At 42.7% G+C, this 26,776-nt stretch overlaps 1 protein-coding gene across 1 annotated transcript in view; it reads right to left on the reverse strand.

Moving 5' to 3' along the window:
- CUBN (cubilin) overlaps positions 1-19,795 on the reverse strand; it is a 151,919-nt gene extending 132,124 nt beyond the window's left edge. Inside the window, exons 1-14 of the mRNA XM_075417480.1 lie at positions 19,677-19,795; positions 19,393-19,522; positions 18,932-19,024; positions 16,136-16,174; positions 15,258-15,359; positions 14,231-14,334; positions 10,490-10,616; positions 8,888-9,056; positions 7,995-8,126; positions 6,694-6,789; positions 6,020-6,141; positions 3,620-3,806; positions 1,759-1,877; positions 235-466 (exon numbers count right to left, since the gene is read on the reverse strand). Coding sequence (XP_075273595.1) covers positions 235-466; positions 1,759-1,877; positions 3,620-3,806; positions 6,020-6,141; positions 6,694-6,789; positions 7,995-8,126; positions 8,888-9,056; positions 10,490-10,616; positions 14,231-14,334; positions 15,258-15,359; positions 16,136-16,174; positions 18,932-19,024; positions 19,393-19,522; positions 19,677-19,795 — 1,771 coding nt within the window. The remainder of the gene's footprint in view (positions 1-234; positions 467-1,758; positions 1,878-3,619; positions 3,807-6,019; positions 6,142-6,693; positions 6,790-7,994; positions 8,127-8,887; positions 9,057-10,489; positions 10,617-14,230; positions 14,335-15,257; positions 15,360-16,135; positions 16,175-18,931; positions 19,025-19,392; positions 19,523-19,676) is intronic.
- Positions 19,796-26,776: the final 6,981 nt, after the last annotated feature.

Consider the following 26,776-nt stretch of genomic DNA (forward strand, 5'->3'; position numbering starts at 1 on the left):
GGATTCCTCACAGGAGGTATTAAACAGCCTGAAAAGCCAGCAGAAAGTTATTCATGCAGAGGCCTAGAGTTGCAGTTGAAATATTTTGAGGTGACAAATATGTCTACATTTCAGCCTCACTCCCTAGTAAAATACTGTCCTACTGCTCCTAAGATTTCCTAATCAAAGGAAGTCATTCATTTAGCTCCAAAAGCCATGAAGATGCTAAATTACTTGACATTTCATCAAACTTACCAGGATCCTGAGATTCCCACTGAACAGTAAAACCTCCAGTCGTAACGTGGTTTGAGTAGAACCAAAAATACAGGGAGTTGTGGGAACTGAAAAGCTCTTCAGGAGGTGAGGACCCACAGTATTTTCCCAGCATGTGCATTGATGCTGAAGGCCCGTCATGGATTTGAAGGAAGTCAGAGTGACACTCATTACTTGCCTCCAGTTGGAAGAAAGGGAAAATAATGCGCAGAATCTAGCAGGAATGAACAAAACAAGAAATCTCTTTTTTCCCATCTGCTGAGAAACTGGTTATGCATTAATTCTGTATAGAGCAGATACAAGTGTTCATACAACCGTGAGAATCTATGAGCTTCAGAGCCTTTAGGCCTTTTCCTGAAAAGTTCCAGGAAAGAAGAAGACATTACAAAATCTTAAGGGTCAAAAGGAAAGAGAGAAGATAGACAGGAAAGAATCCAGACGGGGAAGCTGTCTGGAAAGAGCATTATTTCTATAAACTAATAATTGAGACCATTTGCTTGTGTCTGTTATATACGTGAAATATATGTATGCATATATTTCAAGCCATGTGAAAGGCTTGAAATACAGCATAAAATACTTTATTCCAGGTTTCCCATGGCATTTTCTCACCAGAAAATTAACATTTCTCATCCTTGTTATGGTTGAAATTATTGTCATGGGAGTAAAAAAAATGAAATTATCTTTTTTTTTGCACATATAAAATCAGTGTCTCATAAGCCCACTCTAGATATTTAGTGACATACACAGCTTTATGTATGTTCATATTCTTCACTGATGTGCTTCAATATAGCTCTGCTGAAGACAGTAGTGACTCTCAGGCTTAAACTTGAGGATATGTCACATACATGTGTATAAAGCTGTATAAACCATTAGAAGCCACTGGTTTATAAAACAGCTTAATTCATTCCATTAAATCTGAAGTAAGAAGTCCCATGCTAAAGTGTGAAGTAACATATTTTGTAGTTGTTATTTATAGCACAAGCGGAATTATTAGTTGCAGATCAGAATATACATTTCAGTGCAACATTTAAAACTTAATCCTTAAAAAAATTCAAATGCTGTTATTTCACAAAGTCATTGACAACACGAATTCAGCATTCCACATTTCTGGCACTCAGAAATCAGAAACATAGAACTGTTCTGGGGTCACTTAGCTCCTGAACCAGCTGTGGAGCCCATCAGAGCAGAGTTTTTTCTCATGCAGCTATTCACAGATCACATTCTAAAGGAATGTAAGCCAGGCACCTTCTCTAGGTAGTGGTAGGTGAATAAATTCTAACCCTCAGCTGCACAGGAAAAAACTTGAAAATGTAACCCACACGAATTCTGGGGCTAAGGAACCTGCAGGCTTGTACGGATCCAAAACATATTCTTTCTTAAAAAATATTTATTCTGAGGGGACTGGATGACAACATTGGAATATGTGGCATAAAAATGGTCACGTTTGCTCTGATGAGTCAAGGGTGCTGCAGAGTGAGGTTTTCTTTAACCCGAACTCAATTTTACCTTGTTGGAATCAGTATGAATAACCCAAGCGCAGCTGACCCCACTGTTGTACTGCTGGCTGTTTGGGTTGTTAGGGTAGCTGAAAGATCCCCTGGAGCCTAAGAGATACCCTCCACAAACTGCAGAAAGAGAGAGAAAATTAAACGGATTAATTTGTGCTATCACTATACAGACTTAAACAAAACCTAACTTTCTAGAACAGCTTTGGCTTCCTGAGCATTTAAAATAAGGGTGAAAGATACTTCTATAAAAGACTCTTCAGGATTTCTTTTAAATTGGAATGACATCACAAAAAAATGAGCAAAATTACTCCTCAAGACAAAAGTAGTTCCTGGAATAAGAATAAAGATTTTCAGCTGGAATATGTGGATATTGCTAAAAGACAGTCATTCTGCCTCAGGAAAATGTCCATAAACTAGCTTGTTTCTGGAAGGGTAGCTCCACACTGAATCTTCAAATTGTCACCTACAATGAAATAATATTTTGAAGCCAACATGACATAAAATTATCTTTCTCAGTAGTGGTGCATGATAGAAGTAATCCTCCAGATGTTTTATTGCCTCATTTATTTCTTTTGGTCAGATCTCTGGGCCTGTCAATACCTATCATGATATACCGTGGCCTTTTCTCTGAGATATTCAATGAATGGGAGCTGTGAACTGAAAATCCCAAACTGCTACAGAAAAATATGTCCATAAAGCACCCAAAGTGCAATGCACATATACCTACAGTGTACAACAAGCAGCTGTAGTTTAACATTGAACTCACGCTAAAGAAATATTCAATCCTCAGCAAAATGAAATTAAGTATTTTGTTTCAAGGAACAGTAAAAAGCACATAATTTTGTTTGAAGTGTCCATCTAAAACTTCTCACCACTTCTGAACCCGATTCAAAATTATCACGTCATAAAATGTATTATTTTTGCCTTGGTTAGGAACTAGACCTAAAGTTGATACATTATAATTTCTCATTGGATGAAAACTGATTTTCTATCCCTTCTATTATGAATGACTAAAAATCAATTTTTTTCCCACATGTACTTAATAATAAAACATTACTGGTTAGATATTTAAGGGAAATAGGAAAGAGCCTGAAGTAGCTCTAAAATAGAGCAGATTTCACAGTGGCTCAGTGAAAGTTTTACACTCTGTATTCTGTGAAAAGTTCATCTGCTTTTTTCACAGCCACCAGCAATAAATATGAGCCATCTGACAGATGGTTGCCACAGGGACGCTCACTGGAATGCTATCCTGACCTTGTTTAATTAAAATTAATGGCAAAAAAATCCCAAACAAACAGAAAAAGTGATAGGAAGAAGAAATGTTGAAGGCAGGACCTTGCGATCACTCTATAAAACACAGAGTCCCCCATTTTCATGCATAACATTTCTTTCATTAAATTTCTGTTTGAAAACCTTTTCTGGCTCTTTCTCTTGACTAAAAAAGTCAGGATCTCTCAGCTTCACAACAAATGAAACAGTATGCGCAAAAGAGAAACATGAATATATTCTCTTGTAAACCTGTTCTCCTTATATTGGATCCTTTTTTCCAGTCATCTTACCAGGCCACATCTCAGGAACAGAGATCTGATTTCACGATGGCTGGTGTCCAGCCAAGACCAGTGGCCCTGCAGATCAACTTCATTGTTACGCTCCTATTGCTAAACAAAGCAGCTATAAACGAAACTCATAGAAAACTCTGACTCCAAGGGAATTTGGGTCGGACCCGTAATCCACCAAGAAGGGTTTGGGGGTTTTTCCATCACAACTTGGTTCTTATTTACATATTAATCATATAAACCAAGCATCTACTCGCTGAAGCCTGGTGGGCCATTCTTCTGGGAAGGAGGTCCCGGCCATACCTTGCTGGGCAGTCTGGCACTGCGGCCCTGTCCAGGCACTGGTGCACTCGCAGGAGTAGCCGTTGACCTCATCAGTGCAGTTCCCCCCATTCTGGCAAGGGTTGCTAACGCATTCATCAATGTTCTCCGTACAATTAGGGCCTGTCCAGCCCGCATTACACAAGCAGAAATACCCAGAGATCGTTGCCTACAGGTATAAGCAAATGCAATTAGCTTAACAAGTATGGATCACCTAAATGAATCAATGTAGCTGGCAGAAAGACTGATATTTACACTTGTTTTAAGTGGAGATATCAGAGCAAAGAAATAAAACCTTTGGAATTTAATGGCCTTAATGGTCACTGGTGAATACCAAAATCCAAAACCCAATCATATTAGCTCTTTGCTTTTTCTATTATTTCTTTGCAAGGGTGTTTCAAATTACTTTCTAAAAAGTCAACGTCTATATTCGTTTAGCCATTCCGAAAACTGTTTGCTTTACTTTGAAATGATCACCTTAGAAACAAGTCAATCATATTATCTAAAACTTATAAATAGCAAGTCAAGATAACAGTGATTTATCAATCATTTCTCTCAAGCCTTTTCTCTGGGGAGTCTGAACTGCAGCTACGTGGGCTGCTAACTTTCATTTTCACCCTGAGGGATGCCAGATGGGAACAATTTCATTGTGCATTTTCTGCATTATTCCTTATTCTGTATGTGTCTCTCCCATTTCTTTTGTGTTAGCCTTTACTGCTTCTCCTTATAATCAAGTCTTTCTGTATCTCTAACAATTTTAATTTTGTATGTCCTAACTCCTTATATTTCTTGTTTTATAGACACACTTTTTACAGCTGAAGCAGAACATGGTATTCCAAGGTACATGCTAATAATCCCATCTTTGATGACATACAATCAATGTGCTATATTCTCTATTTCCTTTTTCATTTTTGTGTTCTTGTCCTCTGTATCCTGAACAGAGATTTTCCGTATGATGGAGGAGGATTTTGATGTGTGTTTAGGGCTCTGAATGCTGCTTTAGAAGACAAAAAGGTGTTTTCTGATCTGCATTACCTGGTATTTAATTAAAATTACATTTCATCTGTCATTACTTGGCCAAACGTAGCTCTGCTGTTCCTCTATTTTATTAGATGTTTCTGCAGTCCCATTACTGAAGTGTCTGACTGTGTTATTATCTTTACATAGTAGTTTGTAGCCATGATTGCCTACGGTTGTGTGTTAGGATATATTTAGGGGAAGACTTCATGTCTTTTAATAGATTGACTAAAATAAATAATAGTTTCTAAATAGTCAGAAAAAGTAGATTAGATCTGGGCACAAAAGGACCTTTAAATATCTGAGTGAAAAGACAATAGGTACCTACAGAAGAGAGAGCGAGGAATGCTGGTAAGGGGTGGAGTGGCAGTGAAGGGATCATCTCCTCTCACAGAGAAAATGCAAAAAGGACAAGGTGACATCATAGAATTGTAGAAACATTTAGGTTGGAAAAGACCCTTAAGATCATCAAATCCAACCACTAACCTAAAGCTACTAATTGTATGTCCCATTTCTGCCCTGCCTCCAGGATCATCAAAAGGAGGATGTTTAGGATATCTGCAGGCCAATGTGGACAAATCAGATCAGACTTTACTGGAACAACAAATTTACCACTTGTGAACATTTCTCTAAAACCATAATCATAAATATCCCCCCCAACAGAATTATCAAAATCCCAAGGTCTGCAGTGTGGACTTTCCTGAGCACAGCACACCTCACTGAGGAAACCAAAAGGCCTTCACAGGGTCCATGTGGACAAACTAAACAGTTGCTGTGCATGAGAATGAATTCGTACCACCAATCAGTAAAGGTCCAAAAAACTCGGCTACCAGTAGGACTACCACCCATTCCCATGAAGCACCCTTTCCATACCCATACAAACAGCCTGAGACTCCCGGGGTGCCTCTCACAAGGTCATCCTAGGAACGCATAACTAACTGTACTGGATATTAACAGTCTGAATGTCAGCAGAGGTACAGGTTTTGTTATTAGTGGTAGTTCCTCCATGATCCAAGATGGCAGATTACTTCCCTGGCCCACCAGGGACAGCCATGCATCAGTTCTCCCCCATCAGCACCAGCATTGCAGTGCTGGCCTGAGGTACCAGCCACCTCTTCTCTCAGGTAGCCCTGGTTATTATTGCCAAGACTGCTGACTCTACTTCAAACACAAAGAAATGGCTTGTGTGCCCTGAAACTCATTTTGGTTTTCCCCAGGTATATCCGTTGATCTCCCACTCCTCACTGACCTTGCCTCATTACCTTTAGTATGTCTGCACTCAGCTTGCAGTCTCACCAAACTCCCTGTTGTTACTGGTTGCAACTACACAATGTTGTCACTAACTGCAAGGAGCCCAGCACTTACCAAGCACTGCCCATTTGCACAAGGGTTTTGCAGCTGACAGATATCACTGAGAGGAGAGCAGCCATTCGGCCCATATCCACTTCCAGTGTACCCAGATGTGCAGGAACAAAACGGCATTGGCCCTTGGGAGATGGGGCAAGACACAGAAAGTAATTCGGTCCTTGTTACAATGACAATATCAACCATTACAGTAAAGGTCTTTGACAGTTTGAAGAAGAGACTTTATATAATTCTAACTTCTTTGATCTTTTGATATCTTACCTGGTCAGTGTTCAGTGTGACCACGGAAAGGTCCCTACTGTTGTTTTGCTATGTGTATCTGAGAGTCCAAGGCCCTTTGAGGGAAGTGGTGGGAGTAGTCAAAGGGTATTTATGGAAAGGAGAAGAACAGTAAAATCAGCTGAAATTGTGCATCAAAGAGAAATTGTGAAGATCTCCACATTTTTATGACTAAATTTGCTCTTTGGTGCAGCCTAAATCTACTTCTGTCAAGGTCTGTGGGAAGACCTGCTGGCTTTAGCTAACCTGCCTATAAACTCCTTTGGGTGAGCCATAACTGACTGTGGACAAGGGGCTGCAATCTACATGTGTTGCTACGTAGTGGGTTCAGCCTAATTAAAGCCTCCCAGAGATTCACACTGGTATTAATTACAGACCTTAAGAGAGGACCATACCTGGAGCTGAGGTACAAGTAGCGAAAGGGTGGCACCCTCCGTTATTTATTGAGCAGATATCAACCTGGGTACATGTTTGTCCATCTCCCTCGTAACCTGTTCAGAGGTAAATCTCAGTTAGTCTGTAACAAACTACTTTCTCTGAGAACTGACAGCAAAGAAATCATCAGGTGAGAAAAAAACCTAATTTATGATGTAAAAACATGGTCATCTGCAGTTAAAAAGACGAAGTTGAGATCACCACTGGAGCAAAATCTAGCCTATTTATTGTGGTTCCTACACTGCAGGGATGGATTAGAACCCTAATTAAATCCTCCCACAATTTTAGGAAAAAAAACCATACTAGTATTACCCAAATATAAGCGAGGTCAGGGTGAGGCCATAGGAGCTCAGCCACCATGTGCTTCCCTCCCTGTGCATCTGCCCCCAGCCAGCCCTGACCACCTCCGGGCTTCCCGCTGCGTGCCCGAGCTGCCTGTGGGTCTCCAACACAACAACATCCAGCTCCTCTCAGGAGGCTCAGCAGGACCAAAGTGCTGCAGCAGAGCTCTGCATGGCCAGAGCTGAGGTCCGCTGCACCACGTCAAAACTTGTCTGAGGCCCCCTTTCCAGTGTGGTGATAGCCCTTCAGCTCTCAGCCGCTGAGAGCCTTCACTGCCTGCAGTCTGTTGCCATTTAAACAGCAATTGAAAGGTTAATTAGAAATGCTTTTTCCTGCTAGTATTTCTAGTATTGATAGCATGTATGTCATAAAACATTTTAAATCATAAACCACAAATTATATAGAAGTAAGTCACCACTTCCACTGCTTGACCTGCGCTGCAACGGAAACACTGCCGCCTTAGACAGCATTCAGAGCGGACTAACAATTATCTAGGCTTTTTTAAGACAGACAATACAGCTGATTTATGGCACACCGGATACTCTTTCAATTAATATAGACAATGAAATTACTATCATAATTATGCAATCCTCGTCTCCCATTAATGATCTTTATTTAAAGGAAGTACTTAGTTAAATCAAGGCTCTAACACTGAAAAAAAGGTTACCTAGTAAGAGAAACACATTTCAGAGGATGTATCAACAGAGACATACTCTACAAACATTCATTAATAGCTGAAGCATTTTGAATATACTTGGACTCTGCATTCTATATTACAGTATTGCTTTGTATATGTGATAATTCTTTATATAAAATCAATCTTTAGCTTCTTAAGTGTATCATAAACCAGGCTCATCTCCACAATCATCTGTCTTTTAAGCCTTTCCATAGTTTTATCAATAAAAAAAATCCATTTTACCTGGTGGACAGAGCCCACAGTGGAAGGATCCCATTGTGTTGACACATTGAACCATGGGCGCTGTTGAGCAGCCTCCATTATTACTTTCACATTCATCAATGTCTTGGCAACTGTAGCCATTTCCTTGCCAGCCTAAAAAGAAACACAGAAGATATATTAAAATAGAAAATGCTTGACCTTTTCATTTTCTTCTTTGACCAGATCTTTTCTTAGAGAAGAAAAATATGACTTTTGAATTTCACTTTGGTAACACAAGAGAAGACCTGCCCCTCTCATGACTGATGAAAATTAATTCTAGTCTGCAAAATAGGTTATGAATACAGCACGGTAGAGATGTGTGTGCAAGAATGCTTTGTTTTAACTCTGTTCTGGATAGTCCAGAATCAAATGCTCTTTAATCAAGAGAGAAAGCTGTTCTGGTCTAGTTCACACATGTACAATTTGCAGCAAAGCTTTATCATAACCCTAGTTAAATACTTCAAATACTCCCCCTATACACACCACCTACTCAACTCCGGAAGAGGAGTCATAGGTTATATGGCTTGAGGAGACAATTAGATTTTCATATTGCCTTAGGGCAGTGAGCATATGGACGTGAAGGATCTATTACACGAAGTTAATAGGACACAACAAACATGAAGGTACCTGTGGAGGTGAAGGTACATCAGACCTGTTTAGATGCTCTGTTTAGGATGGGATAAATCATGTGTTAGACTCCACTGCCTGTGTTACCTAGATAAGACATAATCTGCAAGGCATTTATTCTGCAGAGTACAGACCAAAGCGCTTCACGGAATTATTCTCATCTGGATCCTGTGTCTGTGCGTATGACACAGAGGCGACACTAACTGCTGCCACCCCCTACCATGTGAGAGCACGGAAGGATGTGATACCTGTGGGGCAGGGACCACACGAGTAGGAGCCTGCTGTGTTGTGGCACTGCACCAGCGGATTCTGTGAGCACGGGGGATTTGGGAGGCTGCATTCATCTATATCAGCACTGCAGGCAGGGCTGCCAGGAGGGGACATCCAGCCGGTGTCACAGATACAGTGGTACTTGGGCTGCCACAGAAAACATCACATTACATACTTAAGACAGTTAGAGCAGTCAAGAAAAGTACAGCACTTAATTTTATAAAATGACTTTTAAACTATAGCAAGAAAGCTTTCAGAGCATTACATAGTTTACATATTTTGTTTTATAAGTTGCATCCGTAGTTTTCTCAATCCATTTCTTCCTCTGAACTTACCTATTTAGATTTTGGAAGCAACAACAGCCTCATTCATCATGTTCATAAAAGAAACCTGTAATTTACCCCAAAGCTCTCAGAGAAAATGAACAGCAATTACAAGTTGTACATAAACATAATTAAAAGTTGTCAGCTTGCTTTGTAACCAGGGTAAACAGATCAGTGTAAGCAACCTGAAATCAGCTTGGCTGTTTTCTTATAAACAAACTGTTCCCTAATCTATGCAAAATGCGGCACTGACATCAAATTGCAAATATACATTTTCTTTGAGGAAAGTTTTTTTCTGTCTTGTAAACCTTACTAAAGGCCAGATTTCAGCATTATCTAGCTTTGGTCCAATTAAAGCTAATGGGAGCTTTATTGTTGACTGTCACAGGAGCAGACACTGTTACATCAGCACTGAACCCTTTTGAAAAGCTTTCTCCACAAAAAAAAAATGGGCAGAAAACAAGTGATGACTTGTGAAAACTTTTCCAAATTGAGCAAAGAAATAATTTTATAGCATAGCATGAAGAATATGTGTTGTGTCTGGAATGGTGCATGGGTGTATAGGGGTGTTAGGGAGCACAGGCTTGGCAGGGTGGTTTTGGAGGGCTGCTCTGAGTAGAAAGAGCCAAAGCTGGCATGCTCCATATGTCCCTTCAGAGTGAACACTCTGTACCCAGGTTGTCACCCAAAAAGAATGAGCTGGCTTGCTCCGGAAGACTGTTCAAGTGTATGCTAGCATCCACCCAGCACGGATACTTGGAGAGCTTGGACCTGGAGTCAGAGACCAAGTCCAGCTGATGATGAGGAGCACCAGACATGGGCAGCAGCCACCCAGCCACTCTGCAGCCCTGGCAGCTCCCAGGCCACTGACAATAACGTTCCACAAAGATTTGTGCTATTTGTCCTTCTTAATCATTTCAGTAATAAAATATTCTAGCAACTTAGAACTCCCCAAATAATGAACAGTAAGAATATTATGCTTCAAATAAGACTTTGACTTATTCGAAGAATATTCCCAAGCTGCCTATGGATGTAGTAGTAGATCCGATTTTGTGACAAGTACCTCTAACAAGACACAAGGCATTTTCAATTCTTTTTGCTGTCCTTGGGACAACAAAGAGGTTCAGTTATGTTGTACAGCAGCATTTCTTGCTGTCTTTCAGCAGCAGTTTGTGCTATACAATTCTGTGGTGCTCAGCATTATCTGTTGCTTATTCATGCTGTGCTGTATAATGAGACTTAGACATGGTTCCTTACCTCGTCAGGCTGATCCCTGTCTGCATCTATGCAGATACCATGCCCACAGAGTGTCTCAGATCCTCCCTGGCAGTCATCAAACTTCAAGGCACATAGAGGCCCATAGGTTTCTGGAGCACAGGAGCAGCTAGTGGTGAAAGCAGACAGAAAAATCAAAACGGTCTTTATATAGCACTTAAAGATCATATATTGCCATAGTAAGAAATCATTCCCCACTGTTTTAATCAGATGTTTCTGGTGAAATCTGTCTGTTTACCTATACCAACAATCCCATTGATAATCATGCACAGAGGCAAGGCTCCTGTTCAGCAAAGACTTAAAATTATGTGGGACTTGTGCATATCCATGACTGTCTGACCCTACGGGAGAATCCATAGCCTTTTGTTACAGTCATAAGTGCAAATCCAGAAAAACAGAAATGCCTAACGTGAGAATTCAGCAGGGTAGGAGCCTGGAAATCCCCACTTCAGCCAGAGAGCACCTAAACCTTGTGTTTATGACCCTCATACGATGTTAAGTGCCTAAAACCCTACCTCTAGCAACCTGCAGAACTGCCGTGCCTGGCCTGTCCCAGGGCGCGGGGTACCTTCACACCCACGCCTCAAGGTGCAGCAGCCGCTGTCTCAGCAGCAGCCCAGCTTTCAGGTGAGCGTGCCGGGCAGGAGGAGGCTACTGGGGCTGATGGGGGTGGGAAGACCAAAGCAGTGGGCTGAAGGGGTGCATCCTGCAGAGGGGATCTGGCTTGCAGGCTGCCAGCTGCATCGCGCGGTGATTTATAGGGCACACCTTACTGACAGCACGTACACTGACATGCGTATGCAGTGGGACTGAAATTGGGAGCTTCTAAGTCATCAGGTAACGTTTCCTTTTTCTCTGGCCCTTTATGGACCAGAGAACATGGACCAAATCTGAGGCTCTGAAATACAACTAAAAGGGACAAAAACTTACAGAAAGCCTCCTATCAGTTCACTAGCTTTTTATTAAAATGACAGTGAGACACTTATCTAGACTCAATTTATAGCCTGCAATGTCTGCTGATGTCTGCTTCTCACAGAGACATATGGCAGGTATACACCTGGTTTCATTGCTTTTGAGCTGGTTAATGAAAAATACTCTTTAAACGCATTTATCTGCAGAATTTGAATTAGGGTATTCCAGTGCAGCTGATCTGGACCTTGGAGCAACTTATCAATAAGGTGCTTCTCTCCCTGCCACGGTGTCACATGCTCAGTTGAAACAGCAGTTCGATAAGCCAATTGCAGATAACTAAACGCGGCGCCTAGGACAAGCAACCCAGGTGAACTTAGGCTTAAAAAACCCACAGCAGCTTAATGCTTAACTGCAGTGTGCAGTACTGTAAGACAGCATGCTCTTTAGTGTAAGAGATGGCAGATAGACCAACACCATCTTGCCAGTGCCGTAACTCAACCTGAGCAAACACAGAAGCAAAAGGTCGGGGAACCAGACCACTTCTGTATGTTCAAAGTACCTTCAGAGCTTCATGTTCAACTTCAAAGGATGCAGCAAGGCAACCTGACTGGCTCCAAAGGAGGAGGACAATGGCACTGTCTCCTGCCTAGTCTGGCAAAGAGTAATCTGTTACCCATCTGAAGTTGCTCAGAGAACAGCTTCAAGAAGTAGGTCACACCGCAAAAAGCTTCAGCCAAATTGCGATGCACTGCTGCTTGGCACTGCCCTGGTTCTCTCCCACGGCTGATAGCACACTGTGACGAGGCCCCCATTATTTTAATTCTGACACAGAAGTCTGATGGACATGGGGACTCTCATGGCCTTTCATCGAAGTGATGCAATGTCCTGTTAAGGTTCTGATTCAGGAAGGTGTTTCCCGAACACCTGCTCTTTTTCCTCATGCTTTAGTGCTTTCCTGAATTACAGCTTGAAGCATGCAAGAATCTGAACAAGGAGTGAAGACTGCATTATGCTCCATTTGATGGGACCTGATTCAGTACTGCCCTTCACCTAGCATTATCACTAGGGGCTATGGAAAGACAAATATCACCATTTTCTTTACCCACAGTCCACACTGGTGCACATAACTATACCAGAGCAGGAGTGGGATGACCTGGGCTGCTTGGCCCCCGAAATAACTAGCAGCAATGTTCTCACAGTTGTTGAAAAGAGCCATGTCAAGCTCTACCTGCGTGGATGGACTTAGCATCAGGGGAGTACTCGGAAGACAGACAGAGTATGTGAAGGCAGACTGTGAAGACAGTACAATGGGGTTGGGAAGAGGACTCAATAATCCCTCAATAACCCTAAAGGCATAATACAGAAGCAGTAATACTAAGATTTGGATGACTTGTGAAGAGGTTTTAGTTCATTTTCGGTAGCACTGATTCAGCAAGTACCAAGGAGGGCAAGAATTAGATTGGGGAATGAACTTACAGGAATCATGACCGCACAAACACAGTGGCAACACTTGCAAGAAAGGCAGAGGGTTTTTCCTCTCAAACTTTAATTTAGTCACACACCTGAATGCCACATTGCTGAGCACTGTAAAGGCAGGCTGCTTTGTGTGTAGTTTCCTCGACAAATATCAGTGTCGGGGGCAGCTGCAGGCAAGCTAGAAACATCCTTTAAAACCAAAGAGAAGCTGGCAGGAAGCATCATGTACCAGTGACACCTCATCAGGCTCTGTGCTAACGCTGAAGTGTGAGGAGCACTGCAGGAGAACTTCCCTTGTACGAGGTTCTTCCAAGAACTGACAAAGCACTATAAGCCAGTATTATGCCAAGCAAATATTTGTGGGGGCTAAGATTTTCATGCTGAAGCAGGAGACAAAATGCTTTGCAGAGAGCTGTGGCATGCTCTCCAGCCTGCTTGTTCCCTTTGCACAGGGAGAGCTTTGTATTATATCTGAAAGTTATTTATTTACCAGATTACTTGACATTATGGAAAATAAGATGCAGAACGTTCAGGCTGGCTTGCCTTGTAAACAAGAGCGTGTTTCCCAAGGAGCTGGGCGCAGCCAGAGGAGGATATGCATGCAGGCAGCCCAGGCACCCTCCTGGCCAGCTGGCTGCAGACAGCATTTCTCCTGCCGTTCTGCCCGGCAGCATGGTGCGTTGCCTGCTCTGCTGCAGCCTCAGCAGCGCCTGTGCTTCGGGAGGGGGTGAAGGCATTTCTCAGAGTCATGCGGTGTGCTGGGAATGCCGGCGATCAAGGGTGCCCATGTATTCACAAGGTTTCCCACAGCTCAAAGCCTCTGCTGGCCAAAGTTCTGCTCCTATTTACCTCCTCCATCTCCTCACTCCCTCCAGTCTCAAGGAGCAGGTGATGACGGAGGGATGATAATGTGGCTGTGCTAGGTGCGCACGTTGGCAAGCACTGGTTACAGACCAGCATGCCGCACCTCACCACCCAATCAACCCACCACGGTGCAGTGAATTTCCACTAAAGAATTTACACCCACAACTGAAAGCCAGGTCATGGGACCCAGTCTGCAATCTGCAGCCTCCTTCCCCAGCATGGCTGTGTGATAAATCTGGTTCCTGCTGCTCTTCTTGGGTCAAAGCAGGCAATGGCTTCAGAGGGCCTTCAGTGCCTGCGGTGGGCTCGGGCGTAGTGTGTATAGAGGATTTTATATTCTCTCAGACTGCAAGGGATTATAGTGCCTAGATACTAAACAGACTTTTCCCTAGAACTTGCGCTGCAGGTATGATACGGGGTACAAAAGTAGTATTTTACATAGGGTTTTTGTGTGTAGTTTTGAAAAGTTACCTGTAGCTGCCTGGTGTGTTCATACAAGTGGCTCCATTCTGGCAGCCTAACGCTGTTCCAGCATAAATCTGGCATTCATTAACATCCACTGAACACAGGAGGCCCTAAGATGAAATGGAAAATCAGTTTATTTTCCAAATAACTGAGAAATGAAGCAAACCACGGAGCCAATGTTTAATATAGTTTCCAAAGATATACAAACCGTGGGCCGCTATCAACACAGTTTCCCTTATGAAACCTTATAACAACATTATTTTTCAGCTGTGTTTCTGTGACCCTGGTTATCAGTCAGATGAGGGATAAAATTTTTCAGATGTTTGTAGAAAGCATATGGACAGCATAGTACTGTCATCCTCCGTACTTTCCAATTTCATAGCAAAAGACAGAGAAAACTTTCTTTCAAAGTGTTTCTATCAGGAGGTGCTGTTTTATTAAGACTGAAAGCACAGCAAATCTTGCTGGGACAACTTTCAGATTGAGCCTCTTTGAGAAGAAGCTATAACTTTTCCATCTCTACTGCATGTAACAGCACTATTAAAGCCTTTGTCATAAAAGTCTTTGGATTTCAAAAACTCAGAATGGAATTCATTACTTACAGCCCCATTTGTTGTATTTGTTTGAGCTTGAATAAACATCCTTCCCTCTCCCCATTCTCTCTCTCTCCTTGCGTAAGATCAACAGCAGGGCAGGCAGTTTGGTTTACCCCGCTCAGCAAAAATCAAAGACTAATTCTCTGCTGTGGGAACTGCCAAGCGTCACTGATTTCACAGGCCATCGCCTGCGTATAACAGTGCAGGGTCTGGCCCAACGGTTTGGGCTTCATTTCATGGGGGTACATATAGATATTGTTGCGAAGAAAATGTGTTGCTCTTCAGCCAAATGATGAGTGTGATACTGCTGCTTTGCTGTTCAGTACATCTCACTCTGTCCTGAGCAACCCTAAAAAGCTTTGTCACAGTTACGCTGAGCCAGGTGTATCCTTACAGTTAAAACACAGGCTTTGCATGCAAGGAGGCTAAAGACTCACCTGCCAGTTGCTGGGACAGAGGCAAAAGAAACCATCCAGCGAGTTCACACAGCTCCCTGAGTTCTCACAGGGGTTACTGCTGCAGGCATTCCTCTGGATAGCCTGAAACCCAGCAAAAATGCAGAAAATGAAGTTCCTTCTTATTTCATGTTTCATTAGCATTTATTTTCAAGACAAACCTTTTTTAATTCTTTTTTTCCCATTCTTCCTTGTGTTTTCCCCCTGCCCTGTTTTCTCAGCAAGGTTGATTTGTAAAGATTTTGAGCTGTTTGACTCGTATCTCTATAAAATTCAGACTAATACAATTGGGCTTACACAGGGTGGCCAGCTGCGAGCACTAGGAATAGAAAAGCTCTGTAAGAAGTAAATATAAATACTGTTCTTCAGCAGCAGACTCTGAGTCTAGATGGAGGGTTAGCTTATCCTCTTGATTCCACAGGTGACTCATCTGACAGCTACTTTTACTGGCAGATGTAGTGGTGGCTTGTCACAAGCTCAGCAGAGAAGCAGGTGACAGCTGAAAATTAGCTATTTTCAGTACAATATAAAATCCAGTTTGAATTCTCTAGTCTTCGTCTTGACAGGTCAGTGAGGTAAGAGTTTACCTCTCTTTGGTATCTAGTTGTTATTCTTGCATCTAATACTGTTTTTCCTTTAAGGAATGCAGGCTCCTGCACAGTTTATATTTTGTAAGAAGGCATTTCACCTCCCCTACAAATCTTGGTGCTTTTTTAACCTCCTGTTACCAAAGAAAGTTTTCCCGAGTAATACGTGAGAGGAAAGAAATAATTTAACTATTTAATCATTGTAACCTCACTTTATTTACCTGGGGCTAGGTTTTTCTTTTTTGATCTCTAGTTTGTTTCCCATTTACTCACCTGCTCCAAGTGTTGAAGTTTGTTGTCAAGATTCACAATCTGCAAGAGAAATGTAAATTACACCGTGCTTGGCATGAGAGTGACCACAGAGCTATATGCTAGATGCCGGTAGGCTAACAAAAGATTTACTTTTGAAAAAGCAATCACAGAATCATAGGTTGGAAAAGACCTCTAAGATCATCAAGTCCAATCATCAACCCAACACCACCATGCCTGCTAAACCATGTCCCAAAATGTCACATGTACACTTTTTTTAAACACCTCCAGGAATAGGGACTCCACCACCTCCCTGGGCAGCCTGTTGCAATGCCTGACCACTCTTTCAGTAAAGAAATTTTTCCTAATATCTAATCTAAACCTCCACTGACACAACTTCAGGCCATTGCGTCTCATCCTGTCACTGGTTACTTGGGAGAAGAGACCAACATCTGCCTCACCACAACCTCCTTTGAGGTTAAGTGTAGAGAGCAATAAGGTCTCCCCTCAGCCTTCTCCACACTAAACAGCCTCAGCTTCCTCAGTTGCTCCCTGTAAGACTTGTGCTCTAGACCCCTCACGAGCCTCATTGCCCTGATAAGGGGCCATGCTAATCATCTCTGTATCAAGAAGAACAGTTGATACGTGAAACCAGGCGACAATCAGGTTCAAATCAGGCCCCATTCACTGGGATTTCACTGTTCTAGGCTGTTCCAGAAAACAACAGATTAAACGTCCCATGGTGGCTCCAAAAAGCAAGACCCAGTCTCGTGAAGATGTATTCAGGTGCTCAACACTGAAAATGTGAATTTTCCAATGGGACAGTCCGGGTACTCGTGCGCTCACAAAGGACAGAGGTCTGAGACAGCACACCGCAAGCCAAGAAAAGGTTAACCATTTCTCAGTGGGTTATAACCACAAACAGCAAGCTGAAACTGAACCAGGGTTCATGATCATAGAATCATAGAAAGTTTTGGGTCGGAAGGGACCCCTAGAGGTCATCTAGTCCAACCCCCCTGCAGCGAGCAGGGACACCACTAACTAGATCAGGTTGCTCAGAGCCCTGTCCAACATGGTCTTGAATGTTTCCAGGGATGGGGCCTCCACTACCTCTCTGGGCAACCCGTTCCAGTGTTTCACCACCCTCATTGTAAAGAATTTCTTCCTTATATCTAGCCTAAACCTACCCTGTTTTAGTTTAAAACCATTACCCCTCGTCCTGTCACTGCTGTCTCTACTAAAAAGATTGTCCCCATCTTTCCTATAGGCTCCCTTTAAGTACTGAAAGGCTGCAGTCAGGTCTCCACACAGCCTTCTCTTCTCCAGGCTGAACAAGCCCAACTCTGTCAGCCTGTCCTCATAGGAGAGGCGCTCCAGCCCTCAGATCATTTTTGTAGCCCTCCTTTGGACCCGCTCCAACAGTTCCATGTCCTTCTTGCGCTGAGGGCTCCAGAGCTGAACGCAGTACTCCAGGTGAGGTCTCACCAGAGCAGAGTAGAGGGGCAGAATCACCTCTCTCGACCTGCTGGCCACCTTTCTCCTGATGCAGCCCAGGACACGGTTGGCCCTCTGGGCTGCCAGCGCACATTGCCGGCTCATGTCCAGCCTTTCGTCTATCAGTACCCCCAAGTCCCTCTCAGCAGAGCTGCTCTCGATCCTTTCATCCCCCAGCCTGTATTGATAGCGGGGATTACCCCGACCCAGGTGTAGGACCTTGCACTTGGCCTTGTTGAACCTCATGAGGTTCACACAGGCCCACCTCTCCAGCTTGTCCAGGTCCCTCTGGATGGCATCCCGTCCTTCTGGCGTCTCAACTGTACCACTCAGCTTGGTGTCATCTGCAAACTTGCTGAGGGTACACTCAATGTCGCTGTCCATGTCATTGATGAATATATTGAACAGCACCGGTCCCAGCACGGACCCCTGAGGGACTCCACTCGTCACTGGTCTCCATCCGGACATTGAGCCGTTGACCACTACCCTTTGGCTGCGACCATCCAACCAATTCCTTATCCACCGAACAGTCCACCCATCAAATCCATGGCTCTCCAATTTAGAGAGAAGGATGTTGTGGGCGACCGTGTCAAAGGCTTTACAAAAATCCAGATAGATGACGGCCATTGGTTTTCCCTTGTCCACCCTTGTTGTTACACCGTCATAGAAAGCCACTAGGTTGGTGAGGCAGGACTTGACCTTGGTGAAGCCATGCTGGCTGTCTCGAATCACCTCCCTAAATACTATGATGGCTAGTATTAGCACAATTTACCTAAAAGGAGGTCTCTCAGGCTACAAAATATTTTCCTATAAGGAACTTGTGGCAACACTGTAACAAAAGACACTTAAACCACCTGGACAAAGGTTTCAAAATCTTCTGTTGGAGAAATATCTTTAGTAGCAGGGAAAAGACAGAACTACTGCATAGGTCTTTTCTTTCCACTGCAAACCCCTATAACTCATTTCACTCTCGGAGTGGAATGTCTGTGTAACACCTATCAGAACAGACACGATCCATTTCCTGAATTTGGTGGGATTTCAATTCCATAACTATTAGAGGATATAGTCCATAGAGATGTTGACAGTGAACAAAAGAAGAATCCTGGTAACTGGAAATTATGGGATTGATAGGAATATTTGCATTATCTCCAGAGTTACTGAATAAGTATCTCAACATCGAACATAGACTCTGAGCTGATATTAAATATGGACTCTGCCCCAGTTCCCTGAAGTCCATAAATACTAAAATGAATAAGGTAACAATGCTAATGTGAGGAATTGAGAACTGGGAATGCTGGAGGAGGCTACCACGAGTGTATGGCTCACCTTTGAGCTCAGCAGAGCAACCTGTTGGGACACGTTCTGAGAGGCACCGTTGGCTTTTTTAAGTTCTTGAATCTCTGCATTACTTTCTCTCACCTAAATTTAAAAAACAGAGACAAAGTGAAACAAGCTTAGCTTTTTCAAAAGCTTACAAATGTGAACAAGCTTTGCTTTTTCAAAAGCTTAGGAAAGTTTCATTCTTGCTTAACTTTACTATTATAAAGTCTGCTTAAATACAGACCGCTCTGTTGCATACACAATTTAATCTTTTAATTATTTTCTGTAATGGCATGATTACTTCACTAATCTGCAATAGCTTACATTCATATCAGAGCACTGACACAGTATAAAATAACAATCACAAAAAACACATCAAACATTTGCTAAGACAAATTCTGAAGACAATTAAACAATTAACATGCAAAACCAAATCCAAAAACATTAAGAAAAAGTAACTACCTCACCTGACTAGAAAGTTCTGCAAGGTCTTCCTCATTAATTTTTATTTTCCCCAGTGGTCCAGTTCTAAACTCAATATTTTTGCTGGAGCCAGCGTGGAACACTAAATTACCCTGCTCTGAGGACAAACGAGGCCTGTTATATTTCAGAAAAAACAAAGAGATCATTTAGTTACTCGTATCTGCCAAAGAGTGTGTAAAAAAGAGCTGCAGCAAAGCTATTTTGTTCCCTTTACTGGCACTTTGAAGCCACCATATGAACAACTGCATTTGCAAGCATCAGTACTTACTGCTCGACATAAACGGTTCTTTTCTGCCTCTTTTTTTCATAGTGGTTTGATTCACAGCTCAATCCAGCAAGCAATAACAATGCAATCAACAGCCCAGGAGCGGGAGCAGCCCAAAGCATTGCTCTCCTCCAGCTGTCCCGCGTTTGAAGTGAAGCCTCCAGTGCCAAACCGTACTGCTGCGAGCCCCAGTGCCCTTTGCTCTCACACGGCTCTTTATTCACAAGGTGCCCATTTTGCTCTCTTGTCTTGCAAGAGTGAACTTTATCTCAGTTATCTTAATTAAAGATTGACAGCATGGAAATCGTCTAGATATTAAACATTTTTCTGGTTTTGTCTTTTGATTTCAGGAGCTTTGAAAGACCATTAATTGAAATCTGCCTGTACTTTATCATTACGTCTTTCACCTTTGTGCAGCTGAGCCCCCCTATGTCTTGGAGCACCTTGTAATGTGCAGCTGGCTACTGCGGGAACAACTTGCTCTCCCCACACGCTGCACCGCATGGGTGAAGGAAAGATTATTTGGCAGCACTAAAAGACCTAGATTGTTACCAAGAAAAAAAAAAAAACAAAACAACCCACATATAAAAACCACAGTGGCTGGCAAGGAATATTTGTATTGAAAGAGAAGCTTCCAGCCACTAATTCATTGGGCAGATGACACAAACAAGTTAGCAGTACCAAAGAGCATCCCATGGATTAAAACAGCAAAATGCAATTTTAACCAAATATGGTTGCTCTGACTACAAGGATGAGCCAGTCCCCAGATGCTGGGCAGACAATCGCACACCAAGGGGACTGCATTTGTCTGGCATGTGTAGGCTGTCTTCATGGCACACACCAGGGCTCCCAAATTCAGGGCCAGCCACAGACAATGCAGAAGACCAAGGAAGAAATCAAAGGGGGCTCAAAAATAATCAAAAAATGCAAATTCATATGTTCTGATAACCAAAATTTGAATCTTGACCCTATTTTCCTCGACCCTACAGGAGCAGCTCACAGCCTTCTCAAAAGCAGCATCCCACCCAGTTGCTTGTTGGTACTTGTGAGGCCCAGGCTATTGCTGATGGAAGACATGGCAGAGCCCATATCCCACCTCCCCTTTGCTTTTGCCAGAGTCCAAATATTCCCTTCACACAAGAACTTGATGTGCTTTCCCCTCCCTGCTTAGGGGAGCTTTGTGTATCTCTTCCTTCCAGTTACTGCCCTGCCTAGAGATCTGAAGGGCAGAGGCAAAGGCCCTCCAGAACCCCCGGACAGCCCATCCCACATGACTACTGGTGCAGCAGCAGCAGCTCTGCTGCAGCCTGTGGCATCCAGGAGACCGAGTCCATCAGCTGTTGCTGCCAGAACAGAGGAACATGAGGAGGAATCCCCATGTGTTGTCCTTCACCATCGTAGGGGATGGTACTTACAGGAAAACACAGAATTGTATCCTCAGTTGTTGAAGGCTATCACTGCTCCGTTCTATCCAAATGAGCTGCAATATTTTGCATGAACTGAGGATCTGTCCTTGTACATTTTTTTAATTTTCTATTCCACTCTTTGCGCTGAAACCTCTGTTCTGGACTAGGAGAACATAGATAAATTATTGATGTCTCTGTCTAGTCGACAGGACACCTTCTTCCTCTGCATATCGCAGCACTGTCCATTAAACTAGTGCTCACTAACATTCTTCATGTTAGTTCTGATGTCTGTCTGGGGTTTTTGCTCTTTTTGTTTTAACAGTCTACTAAGTTTTTATAACTTCCATTTGGGTGTCAACTTGAAGAAACTATGGGCCAACTAAACCTGCACTTCCTAGCAGGCTGGATGAATGTATGCATACTTCAAGGAATTGCTTTCACAAAGTTCACTGTAAATGGACAGTTTTCAGTCTGGACCTTGTCTGCGACTCACAAAATCGTTCCTTTTCTCTATTCGTTTCTTTGGCATACTAAGTATGCATTGCCCCTCTCTGCTGCCTGTCAATCTTTGATTCAGGCTTCCCTTTCCAACCAGTTAACTCTAATATACCAGATGACCAATGAGCAATAAACCATAGAGGATGGGGAGAAAGCTGTGCATGCAAGTAGGAAGAAGAAAAAACTCTTTTCACCTTCTCTTCACACAGGCTTTACAGCTTCGAAAATGGTTGACCTGAAGACCAAGTGACTTTGACTACGCACTGATTGTAGGATGGAAAGATCGCTCTGGACACCTATCCAAACTTTGCACGATGCACTATTTTCCATTTCATTAGACCTTCCAGATTTTAGTTAACTTACTCTCTATTCCTAGTGAATACATCTCAGGCTGGCCAAGTTGGGAAATCTATAAATCATCTTAAGGAGAAAAATAGGTCCACACCTTTTAATTTTACTGAAATGCATTGGATTGTGACATCATTTCTGGAGGAACAGAATGGAAACCTGTCAAATGTCTGGCATAAGAATAGGGGCTGTTCTTTCTGACAAGGAGAGCTGGCAGGAACCCCTCCTGCTGGGACAGATCACTCGTTACCACACTGACATTATGGCTGAGAAAACACCTCTGAAGAGTACAGGTTGTGCACAGACTTGGCAGGAAGTAACGGAGTGTTTGTCTCTGTCTAATTCTGGCTGAAGACCTTCTGTACTGGCAGGATCTACAATTTACCCCCACTTTGTGTAGCTGTGTGAAATGAAATGGTGGCATCCCTCCGCTGCTCCAGCAGTATGTGCCTGCAGTGCAAAGACGCTGCTGTAGAAGACAAGAGTTGACTCGGATTACGGCCAAAAATTCAATACGCATTAATTGCACCTGGGAAGTCAACTTAGATGTGAAGACATGACACGAGCCTGTGGCAATGCTCCCTTTTTACCTGGGGGAAGGGCAACTATTGGTGTGAATCCCAACCTGACAAATTTTTTTAATGAAAGACTAACCTCAGCAAGGTGTACCCTCAGCAAGTTTGCTGATGACACAAAACTATCTCTGGAGATATTCAAGACCCGCCTGGTCAAGGTCCTGTGCAGCCTGCTGTAGGTGACCCTGCTTCAGCAGGGCAGTTGGACTAGATGATCCACAGAGGTCCCTTCCAACCCCTAACATTCTAAAAACATCTACAAACATCTAACAAATAATTTTTTATTTTGTTCTATAGAGGCAAAAAAGATCCTTGGTATTCAATGTTACAACCCAAATACTTGCAAATAATCATAAATCCAACGCCGCTGCTGGTTTAATCCCGAGCAGTGCACATTTACCCGAGTTTCCCCTCAGCTACGGTCATGTGTCCCAGCACTTCCATCTTCCCCTGGATCCCCCTTCATCGTTCCTCTTTCTAATAATACCCCAGCGTTCCAAAGGGACATAAGACACATGAAGGAGCACTGTCACCTACATGGCACAAACATGCCAATTGCTGGTGTAAACAGTGCGCTGTATCGACTTCAGCACTTGCGGTTTCCCTACAGCTCTGAGACAACCAAGCACTAAACTGGCATTAGGCCCTATCCAGAGGTCAACAACCACACTGTTCACATCAAACAGGGGTGACTGTGAAAAACAACGGCTCCCCTTTCTGCCCCTTAGCTATAACCACCCATCATCGCTTCCTTCCTTCTCTTTACTTGTGTCCGGAGAGCTTTACAGCTTCAGGACCCTCCCCAGGGGCTGCAGCAGCTGCAAGGCTCCGTTTCCCATGCCACTCCTTAGGGATTTCTTTTACGTCTCACCATACTGACCTCTGACAACTGCTTAAGATTTTGCTCTCTCACCATAGTTGATGAAGTTAATAAGTTACCTGCTGATGAAGTTAATCTAACTGGCCAGGAAACCTATGTTTTCAGTTTTTAATAGCAAACAAGAGAGATGTGTTTTGAATTAGTTAGCTCCTTCGGCTGGAATTGATCTACTGTCCTAACTCTCCCTGGGTTCCTTCATCACAACGAAGGCACTTATAACACATACCAGTTTTTTAGTTTCATTAAGAGACTCATATTTGAGTTCCTGTCTTTCTGATTTTAATTCCTACATGTCGTTTCTACAAACCACCGATCACTTAGATGCTTCCTATTTTCTGTTTCATTCTTTTTTGAAATTACATTCATGAAAAGTTTCCAGTCAGTTACATCGGCTTTGCTCATTTCTATTCATTATTCCAGTCCTTTTAGCACATTCCAATCGCTTTAATGTACACTAGAGTTATTTTTAGGGATGTTCATCTGCATAGTCACCCTTCTCCACTAATAACCCTAAAGCCATGGATGGACCTGACCGCACAACCTCCCTCAGATTTGTTCTGTTCTGTACTGTTGGCTTTATCGAGAGGCTTAGATCCGAGCTAAGTTCATAAATCATTTGCTGTGTATTAATGCTCTGATTACACATATTGGCATTCTGTCACCATACAAATATAAGGAAGTGAGAGCAATCATACTGGGTTAGAGAAAGATCCATCTAGGCCAGTATCCTGTCTCCAGCAGTGGCCAAGAGCAGCTAGGAAAGGAAAGGTACACGACAGGGAAAGCACACACAATACCTCTCCTACGCACTCTCCTGGCCTCCATTTATTCGCAGCCTGGGAACTTTGTCAGCCAGAAGTCTGCCAGTACTCTCAAAGGATTTTTCGTCCATAAACCCATCCAGTCTTCTCCTGAACCCTTCGCCATGCCTCACCTTACAACACATGTACAATGAATAATGCCACATGGTAAGTATGATCCATGTACAGTCAAAATGCCATTCAGAAATATTAATTCTGAGTAAAATCCCATTCTTGAGTATGGTATTACAAACAGAATATGATTAGTTTGTTTTTTAAAATATATATAAGGCAAACATTCAAACTAATCAAAACTATTTCTTATTCTCTAGGTATAAGAAAATACATTAGCACCATCAGTGTGCTTTGCTTCCAAATGCCAGCTTGTAATTTAAAAATGTTTGAATTGCAACAGCCCAGAGCATGGACAAAAGCACAAGCCAAACATGCTCTCAAGGAAGCTGGCATTTCAGGATGCGTTCCTGTGTTTGAAAGCAGAGAGGCTCCCCACTGGAGATTTCGGGGACTTCCCTGTTGCCCAGTGAAGGGCACCCAATCAGAGCAGCCACCTGTACATCCCTCCAACAGCCCTCTCTCACTAGAACGGGTGTATTCCACTCAATTTTAGCCCCTCTGACTTCTTGCTTCATCAGAGCTCTTACCGAAAGATCCCTTGTCCGTGCTTCTTCCCGCTGTCAAAAGCACCAGGTGGAGGAAAGCCAAAGAGAGCAACCCCGTTGTCTTGCCTTCCAGAGGGCTGCCTGGTCATCTAAGGCCACATATCTTTTTTTCTTCAATAGCTACACAAATTCCCCAAACCTTGTAACTAACTAAAGATAAAAGTAACACAAATCTCTTCATGCTCTTCACAACATTTAAATTGACATACTATCACTATTCAATATTTCATTTGCCCTGGTGTCTTGGATATCAGTTATCTACTCAAACAAGTTGTTACTAAACAAACATAAACTTCCCTTAATGAGGTTGTAACACTAGAATACTCATGTTTGCACAGGCAAAAGGAAAATGGTTACTGGAATTCACCCTTGAGAGGTAACAAATATTTGCTAAGTTTTCTAATTATTTTAGAAACATGACAACTGCTAAAACAGAATTGTACAGTCACCGAAGCATTGGACCTGCTCAGATTTCTATTGAGATGGCTCTTTATAAAACAAAATGGGCTTACCCGCGACGAGGTTTAAGACACACGACAGCGTTATCCCAGATCAATGGCTTTCCAGCCTGTAACACAGCGATTGCCGACAATCCTGATACTCGTCAGCAGAAGGCAAGACAAAAATGCCTGTGGCAGGAGCCTTACATTGACTGTGTGGAAGCCTGCACCTCCACACTACAATTTTGAGTTCGTGTATCAAAAAATATTCAAACCCACTGCATTAAACAAACGGTATTTTAGTAACTTCACTGCTACGCAGGTTTCTTCATGAGTACACGGAATCCCTAGATTAACTTAGATAAAACCAAGCTTCTGTAGGTAAGACATTCTGTAAGGCAACCCGTAAGCTTCAAAAATGACTGCATAAATATGACACCACCAAATATGACATAATTTTCCTCAGTGGAGCTTCTAAAGCTTCACCTCTCACTCAGACAATGAGATGTATTTCAGGTGTGCAAAATGAGCTACAAAGCCAAAAATCAGATTCTGGAAACCTCCTTCCATTTCCAGAGCTGTCTTCCAGCTTTCACTCATCTACCTTTCAGCTGCTTTTGTAATCACATTTCATTGGTCTGAAAATGCTTAGGCTGAAGTTGCAAAGTGCAGCACTGGTGTGGGCTGCACAGCCCTTCCGAACAGGAGACTGCTCAGAAAAGCAGGCAACGTAATCACCAAACAAGGCCAAGGAGGTGCAACCCAACAGAGCTCAGTAAATGAGTCTACTAATGACAAACAGATTAGATAAGAAACTGTAGCTCAATTTAGCTGCACTGATGTTACAGCGCTCTGATATTACAGTGCGGGGGTAAAATACACAAATATATAATTACAACTCTGAAATCTGTTCTTTCAAAATATCTCTTTCAGAAACAGCTCTGATTTGCAAACAGATTTCATTCCTCACCATCACACTGATTTAAAATTTACCGTCAACATGTAACGTTGCATTGCTATATTAGTTTCATATGCAGTTAGATAACTTTCAACTTACACTTTAATACTTCTTGCTTATGGGTAGCATACAAATCATTAAAATGCATACGCATCAAGGAACTGAAAACTAATTGTTAATAGTAATATTTGGCCAAATATTGTTATAGTGAGGCAAAATTAACAGACTATTTACATGATTCAGCAGAAATAAATCCCAGTTTATACGTAACATCGATCTCCTTTATCTCCATTTGAATGTTTGGATTGCGTTAGATAGCAACATGTCTTCCCATTACCAAGAACAAGACCATATAGCTACTAGTTATTGATCCGCCTGATAGATCTACACAATAACCACCAGGTAAACAGATTACTGACTCCTTACTGTCAAAACCACACTTGCTCTTCGCAGCTTAGTAGTAGGCACAGCCTAACACTAGTCAGGTACTTCTTTGGGATTACAGTAGTACAAGAGAC

The sequence above is a fragment of the Opisthocomus hoazin genome, chromosome 4 (genome assembly GCF_030867145.1).
Source record: "Opisthocomus hoazin isolate bOpiHoa1 chromosome 4, bOpiHoa1.hap1, whole genome shotgun sequence".
In the NCBI taxonomy this organism is placed as follows: Eukaryota; Metazoa; Chordata; class Aves; order Opisthocomiformes; family Opisthocomidae; genus Opisthocomus; species Opisthocomus hoazin.